The 9251-nt window shown below is 28.0% G+C and overlaps 1 protein-coding gene across 1 annotated transcript; it reads left to right on the top strand.

Annotated features, from left to right (window-relative positions):
- The first annotated feature begins 1406 nt into the window (after positions 1-1406).
- LOC101509977 (copper transporter 6-like) lies at positions 1407-2262 on the top strand. The gene has a single exon (XM_004507092.4). It carries the CDS (start codon positions 1658-1660, stop codon positions 2114-2116), a length of 459 nt encoding a protein of 152 aa, XP_004507149.1. The 5' UTR covers positions 1407-1657; the 3' UTR covers positions 2117-2262.
- Positions 2263-9251: the final 6989 nt, after the last annotated feature.

Here is a 9251-nt window from a genome sequence, read left to right as displayed (position 1 = left end):
TACTTTTAGTCTTCCTTCAAATTTTTGAACTAAAAAAGACGATTTGACATATTTAAATAATGTGACATACAATTTCATGAAATAGAATCATCTAGGTGCATTAACTATTTATATCTTATTAATTAAATTACAAAATTATAAAATATTGAGATTGAAAGTTAAATTTTTAGATAATTTTATTGCGATTTCATGGATGTTTATCAATCTACATTGTCATATTATATTTAAAATTATTTAAAATATATCAAATTATCATTTCTTTTGTTTTAAAATGGAACCAAAACTATCAATTTTTAAAATAAGGATCAATTATGTGAATTGATAAAAATAGTGAACTAAAACTGCTATAAAGCCTAAAATAAAATAAAAAAGGTCTCAACAATGTATTGTACTATATATTCTAGGATTCTAACATTTGTCTCACTATTAATATGTGAAGGGAAGATTCAAGGTTCATAAAACAAAAATAAAAACAATTTAAGGTAAACGTGGTTTTCAATTTTACTTTAGTTTTAATATAGTTTCATATATATGAGTAGAGTTCAATTAAGTAATTAAGTTTTTACTTTTTAGATACAATCAAATTAAGGTTTTTTTTTTCTTCATGTATATCATATTTTATAAAAAAAAAATTCCATTATATCCTACATTTAAATTTATATATTAAAATAATTTATTTATTTTTACTTTAAAGAGATCATCTAAAAGATGATTTTTGTCTGTAGTAGTAGGTCACATAAAAAGATGCAACCATCTATAAGTTTTTGTGTGAGTTTTATAGTGATAAATTCGTTTGTTTACCTTATCTATTTTATTCAATTTTTATTGACGAATATATCTTACTTAAAAATAGAACAAAAATAATATTTTTTTTAATAATACGTAATAATAGGCCCAAACTTTTCTATAAGGTGAAAATAAGAAAAGTACAAAATTTAATATTTAATAGCTATTTTAATTAGGAACTATTCTAATTTTGGTAAAAAACTACTAATATTTTAACTACGACATATTCCATTTTAGGTATTTTAATTTCAGTATAAAACTATATTTTAATAAAGTCAGTTTTTCTTTTATATAAACATTACCGATAAATAAATAAATTAGTCATCTAAATTATAAATAACTAACAATTTTGTAAATTGACAATCTAACTTTATAATGTGACATATTAATTAAATATGTAATTTCATATTTATATCACATGAAAATCACCACAATAAAAACTAATTTATCTATAAAATATAAGATTTTCATAAATTTAACTATACATAATTAATTTATGAACAATTAATAACAGATGTATATTGCTTTGTCACTGGTCACTAGTTGCCAAAATACTAAATAGGATGTGATTCAATCCACTACGGCACATAATATCCGTATGGTTTTGGTTGTGACCACAAATTTCGCCCCATACCGCACAATCACCCAATAAAATCACGATCTCATTAAATTCCACGTATACTAGTATTGTAGTACAATACAATACATATACTATACGACTCAATTTTCCTTTTGAGCGGAAAATGTACTACCATTTCACAGATTCATCACACCAACAATCCCTAAAGAAACTAATTATTACTCACCAAACTATATAACCATAATACAGCACAGCATAGCATAGCACGGCCGATTCAGATCTCACGCAAACATGGATGATGGTGGACACATGCACGGCATGGATGGGATGTCAATGGCACCAAAATCATCATCCAATGGAACCATGATGATGGGTCATAAGATGCACATGACTTTCTTCTGGGGAAAAGACGCGTTGATTCTATTTGACGGTTGGCCTGGGGGTAAAACCGGTATGTATGTATTGGCCTTGATTCTTGTTTTCTTCATGTCCGTACTCATCGAATTACTTTCCCGTACCCGCTTCATTAAACCCGGTTCGAACCCTGTTGCGGTCGGTTTGGTTCAGACCCTTTTACATGCACTTAGGATTGGATTAGCTTATTTGGTTATGTTGGCACTTATGTCTTTCAATGGAGGTGTTTTCTTGGTTGCTGTTCTTGGTCATGCTCTTGGATTCTTCGTTTCTACCAGTGCTTTCAAAAAACCTCACCACGATGACCCTTACGATCTTCCTCCCTTATCTTGTTAATTGTTTTTACTGTTTCTTTTTTTTAATAATCAGAAATTTCATTTCCTGTCTTTGATTTTTACTCTAGGTAATTAACAAGTTTTGTAATGAATTTGTAGTTGGGTTAAAATATAGATAGATATGCATATGTATTTTATACAGGTTCACTTTATTTGTGTTTGATAGTTCCGTAATTGTTTTTATTGTTTTAAACTAACACACAAATTTGTACATTAGTGATTATTTCAGTTATGCACTATAGAGTACACGATGGAACTCTAATCTCTAGTTGTAGAATGTGTGGGGCCCAGATTCGTGTTGCCGGATTTTATGTGTTCACTTAAGGTGGTTTAAATTTGAATTAACTCTTAAACTCTTTTAAGTTAACAATTTTGTCATAAAAACGACTAATTAACTTTTATAAGTTTAAGAAATTTTTAATAAAATTAGTAAATTATTGATTTTATTAGTATTTTATAAATTTACAATTTTATATTAGTTTATCTTAAAATGCAAAATTTTAATAAATATTAGTGAATATTTGATTTATGTATGTGTTACAATATCTAAATTTTAAAAAGTAAATTAATTTTTATAGCGTTGTTTTTAAGGACAATTACTATGTTTTGATATGAGTTTTTTTGTTTTTCTATCATTTTATTTTGGTCTATATAAATATTTATCTATTTAAAAAATTAATTTATTATTACCATGAAATGTTGAATTATTATTATTTTAATGTTATTATATAATTTATATATGTCATATATAGGTTCTTTTAATATTAAGTAAACTCTTACAAGTTTTGAGTCAAACCTAGAGTTTACTTAAACTTTCGAGTTTGACAACTTTGTTTCACAAAATTAGAACATGGTTGTTTGATCTCGGTCTAATAGCCAACAAAGTACTAAATGTATGAATTTGGGAACCATTTGACAATTGAGAATTCATGTGATCTATGGAAATCTTTCATGCAAAATCCTAAACTTCTTTACACTTCAAAAATGTATTGCACCAAACCTTGGACATTGTTTCGTTTGTCGATGTAGATTCATGTAGCGTGCATTAATGTTGGAAGACTCATCGCCTTTAACAAGAATCATGTCGTGAACTACGGTAGATGAAGACATTTAAATAGAGCGATGGCATACTCATCAATTCTTCATTGAAGTGGAATGCCAGTATAAATTAAAAATTAAAACTAATATTTTTTTTTAAAATTGTCTGTTCTTAATCAAATGATAAATGATGTTCGAATATGTGATTTTATTTGACAGCGAGGAATCCAAATGATTCTCATGAGCTGGTCCTGCCAGTGTTAGGTGCAGCATTATATAGCTATCATTACTGATTCAAGACAGTGAGAATTATAGGCCAACATAAGCCAGTTTTTGGTTCTAAAGGCAGTGTACCATGTATAGTTGTGGGCCATGTTATTGATCATCTCCAAGATGGCAAAAATACCCCCACATTGTTTTCTTTCTTCCTGCAAACCACATTGCTATTGTTTAGTTTACGGTAAACTCGTTTTTTCAAATGTTCACTAGTTTACATTACACACTGTCACTTTTTCGTGAAGTGCATATGTTTATACATTTTAAAGTTAAACATCATAAATATATAGTTCAAGAAATTAAGGAATCGTTTATTTTTTTAGAATATTTTATTTTTATGTTTTTGGTTTTTAAAATGTGTATTCATTTCATATTAATAAGAAATTGTTGAAATAAATTATTGTCATAGAAATAAAATAAAATATTAATTAATAAAAAAAATATTTTTGAAAATAATAAAAATATCTTTTTGATGTTTTCATTATTTTTAGAAATATAGACAATTATATACCTCAACAATCTTTTGCATCTTTATTAACAAATACCACAATTTTTTTTTTTAAAAAAAGAAACAATTCAAAGTGTACATTTTTTACAGAATGTGTAGACTAAACTTGTAGAGTTGTAGTTGACCGTGAATGTTTTTCTACAAAAGTGAGTATTTATAGAAGTAGAGGAATATGGTTTAAAAGGTGTAGGAGTATATTTAGCATGGTATTTCTTTTTCCAACATATTTACCATATTTACCATGGTCTATGGGGAATTCGTGGGGATTATTATGAAAATTATATCCTAATACCTCAATTGTATTTATATTCCCATAAATTTTTTAAAATTTCAAATTTATTCTTAATTTTTATTACTATTTTATCGATTAAATTTTTTTTTATCATCCAAAGATTTTCGGATAAAGCAATTAAAGTTTTTCAAAAATTTCCAATATAGAAGTTTTGAAATATGTATATCGGAAATATTTTAAAAATTTTCCGGTACAAAAGGATTAAAATCAATATTACAAGAAATCTTTTTAAAATTTTCCGATACAGAAGTTTGAAAATCAATACTATTGAAAAACTTTTTTCACAAGTTTTCCGTACAGATTTACTGGAAAACTTGTGCAAAAATAGTTTTCCAATACACACTAATTTTTTGTTTTTAATTATATAAATTTTAACAGATATGAATAAACCACTACTATTATGTGATAAAACATGCATCGACACTATCAATGTATTTGACACATATTAGATATGATTAATTATAATTAATATTAATATTATAAAAATATATTATTTATGATTAATTGTAAAAATATATTATTATAAAAATATTAATTATAATTAATATTAATATTATAATTTGTTTTATATTATATTTCAGATATTTGAGGGTAGGGAAATTGGTATAAAAAACAAAGTGATCGTTATCAGTACTATCAGATAAAGAGATATGAGAGAGAGGAAGGAGGAAAATACAAACAGGTGATAGTTTAACTCGAAGTTCAACAAAAAAAAGTGTGGTTGTCTTTACCAGCTTAGATCAAAACCATTAAAAGATGATTTATGATGGACAATCAAAGTAATTTGTGAAACTCACAACCATGAATTACCTGATATTTTGGAGGGAAATGTATTTGTTGTACGTTTAGATGAAGAAGACAAAAAATATGTTCATGACTTAACAAAATATAATGTTACATCGAGGCATACATTAATCTCATTACAAGACCAAGATATGAATAATGTTACTTAGATCTCACAAATATATAAACAAATGAGTATGATACAATTGCACGTGTGAGGTAATAGGATAAAGATGCAACATTTATTTAACTTAATCGGAGATACAAAATATGTTTTGTTGGAATTGAAAGCGAGAAGACTCATATGTTATGAGAGATATTTTTTTGGTTCATCTAGATTCAATGAAGTTGTTGAACTTGTTTCCTATCATGTTGTTTATAGACAACACCTACAAACCCAATAAATACAAATATCATTACTTGAAATTGTTGATATGACATCAACAGAGAAGACATTTGTAGTTAGATTTGCTTATTTGGAATGTGGGTGTGAAGAAAACTTTTGTTGGGCATTAGAGAAGTTAAGAGAACTATATGTTACACAAACAAATTTTCTCATGTAATTATGATAGACAGAGATCTTGCTTTAATGATAGCAGTAGATATTGTATTTCCACACGTTGTTAGTTTACATTGTCGATTTCACATCGACAAAGATGTTGGAGTAAAATGCAAGCAATTTGTCTTAAAGGATAGACAAAAGTTAATATTGAATATGTGAAAAGATATTGTGTATTACATTGATAACAAAGAGTACATCATGTACTTGCACATGTTTGAACAATCATGTGTTGATAATAAAACATGAACAACATTTGAGGAACATAACGACTAACAGGTATGTCATGTCATTACAAAACTTCTAATTTATAATTTTACAATATATTGTTAGATTATTCCATAGTGACAATTTACATTTAATTATAGGGTTGAGTCAACTCATTGAAAACTAAAGTTAATGTTGTAACACAACATGAGCGACATGTGTAAATGTTGGGAGGCTATGAAAAACATGATAGGGATGCAACTTAAAAAAACCAGAGTCTCTTTTCAGAAAAATTTCTATGAAAAAGCGCATGAACACAACAATCTATTTTATCAGTGTTTGAATATATTTGTATCATAAAAAAACTCAAAGATGCATTGTTGTAGAATACGAGAAAGTTGAGTGTGTAGGTATCGATAAATTTGTATGTGGGTGATCTCTCATAAGAACATATGGGTTACCTTGTGCTTGTGAGTTAACACAATATAAATTGATGAGTGAATCAATTCATCTAGATGTTGTGCATATTCAATGGAGGAAATTAAGCATGCAATGTGAACTCACCAAAGACATAGAAGATGAATCAGAGTTGAATATGTCTAATGAGATTAATGTCTTATGACAACATTTTCGATCACTTGATGTTATAGGAAAAAGAATGTTGAAGAGTAAAGTGCGTGAACTTCTTTTTCCAACTACAAGCTCAATGTGTCCACCACCTAAAAAAGCTAAAACCAAAGGATATGTGAAGAAGAGTAAGGGTAAGAAGTTTGATGAATATGATGTATATCGAGACATTTCTTAATTTGAGCATGTTAATGCAACATATTATGAAGATCCCAATTCACAATCATCAAAAAAGATACATTCTCATTCATCAAAGAAACAAACTTCTCAATCATCTTAATTGATAGATTTGTTTTTTAGACCATTTCCTTATGTTATTCAACCATACATTGATGATATTTTAATGTGATAGCATATGGAAATTGTGGTTATCGCGCTATTGCATAATTACTTGAACATGATGAAGAGTCTTGGTCTTTAGTTCGTCATAGTTTGGACTAGAAGATTGCTTCTCATAGAAGTCCATATGATAGATTGTTACCGGGATGCATTAGAGAAATTAGAGATTCTTTGAAGATAACAAGTTTTGACATTCAACCCATAGATAAATGGATGTCCATACCTGATATAGATTAAGTGATAGCGACAACATATGATATTATTCTAGTCATGTTTGGTCAATCATTTTCTATGACTTTCTTTCCTATGAGGAGTTCGCATTCAGGATTGACAACAAATTATCATATTATAAATAGTGGTGTTGTTGAAGCAAGTCATTGGGTTCCGATAAAATGATATTATTTTCTTAAATAATCCTTCTATTTTTTAAATAGTAAAATTAAAGATGAAAGATAGATTTCTATTAAATAATATCTTCAATCTATTTTGTAGTTAAAGATGAAAAATGAATTTCCCATGTCAGACATTGCACTAGGTTGGAAGCAATATTGTAATAAGGAGGCAACTTCTTAGGCTATGGCATACACGAGACGTCTACAACAATATGGATATTTATTAGGCCATGTGACACGTATTACAGAAAATGCACAACCCGTAGATGTCATGTCATTAGATGAAGATTAATTTTGTACGGACTACAATACTTTAAAACTTATATAAAGTGCACTTGTTATTGATTCATTTTAGTTATTACTTTTGTTATATTTCATCACAAATAAAAGTAAAGTTAATGATATAATAATAATGTAAAATAATAAAATAAAATTATTGATGTTTATGACAAATAAAAGTAGAGTTAATGATATAACAATATTACAAAAATGATGTTCATCACAAATAAAAGTAAATAACTATAAACTAGTGTTATGACGCGTTAAATATAAAGCTCTAAAAAGTAATTATCAATGTCATAATTTGGATTAGCATTATGTGCATCCAACCCCCATTATATAAGATCAAGCACCTGATGCAGGATAGATGGATGCTCACTAGAATCTTCTGCAGCTGCAGCGATGGAGATACTAAAATCTGGAACTTGGGGTACACCATTTGGTCCCACTATAAATGGATGAGATACATTGTAAAACCACTTCAAATATCCATCATAACACTCAGATTAATATCTAGAAAGACGTATCATGTGATGCAGTTCAGTGACATGGCTCAAATATGCCATCAATTGGACACCTACATGAGATAATTTAGAAAAATTTGGAGGTGGGAGTGGTAGAATATGTTGGATGTATCCAAATTATCTCATACACCTCTCAGACAAACACGTCACTACAGTGATGCATAATCGAAAGTGACTAGTGTATATCTTTATATCATCAAAGGAAATGACATCCCTATGATTCTCCCATGGTCTTCATATGACATCAGCAAGTGTCAGTGCATCAATCATCTATCTGTACTCAAGGAATTTTGTGTTTGCCTTGTTTATAACTCCATATGTTCATTATGGCAATGCACTCAACCTCAGCACCCTGATCACCATTTTTACAAATATATGGAAAATATTTCTATATCCAACATTGTTGAAAATAAAAATAAATTAACTAATGATAAACATAAAAAATAATAAATAAAAATCATAACAATTAATATTAATCATACATATTTAATATCTGCAACAACTACATATATCCACATAACTGTTTTGTATCATAACAGCTAGCATAAGAGAGGTAGTCATAAAGAATTAGAGTGCACCACCACTTCATGCATATCTACTTGTAACTTCCAAATCTCTGAAAAAACGAAGGTATTTCTCATCAATTAACGTATAACTTCTATCCGCATAAATAGTATTCCCTACCAAATTCAGCAGATACGTCATAGCAACACAATCAAATCACTCTGCTGCACACTGTCTTTTGAATACCTCTTTCAACAATCTAATATGTAGTGTCCACCCCTTATTTTTTTTGTTTCCTCAGATATCTCTTTAAGAGGAACCCCTAATAAAGTTATGGCAATATTACATGTCATTACTTTATCTAGGTCAGGTGGTGGACTGTAGAACTCATCTATAATATGAACACCTAACAAATTGACAAAATCATCCAAAGTAATCGTCATTTCACATCTTTCCATAAATGCAGAAATCAGGTTATTGTCAACCAAATTCAGACTACCCTGTTATAGTAAGGCTCATCTAGACAAATTCACCCGCGTCTCTATAATTCGCGGGAGAACTTGTGGAGTAAATTGTTGCAATTTCTTTCAATGAGCAACTATTTTTAGCATTGGTGGTTCATGCATACAAATAAAATATACGATATTAAAATTAAATATAGAACAAATATAATAATTAATTTAAATATTTTTAATGCACCATAAATAATAATTAGTTTAAATATTTTTAATGCACCATAAATAATAATTAATTTAAATATTTTTAATACACCATAAATAATAATTAATTTAAATATTTTTAATGCACC

Source organism: Cicer arietinum, chromosome 6 (genome assembly GCF_000331145.2).
Source record: "Cicer arietinum cultivar CDC Frontier isolate Library 1 chromosome 6, Cicar.CDCFrontier_v2.0, whole genome shotgun sequence".
In the NCBI taxonomy this organism is placed as follows: domain Eukaryota; kingdom Viridiplantae; phylum Streptophyta; class Magnoliopsida; order Fabales; family Fabaceae; genus Cicer; species Cicer arietinum.
This window is presented reverse-complemented; position numbering and strand designations above follow the sequence as displayed.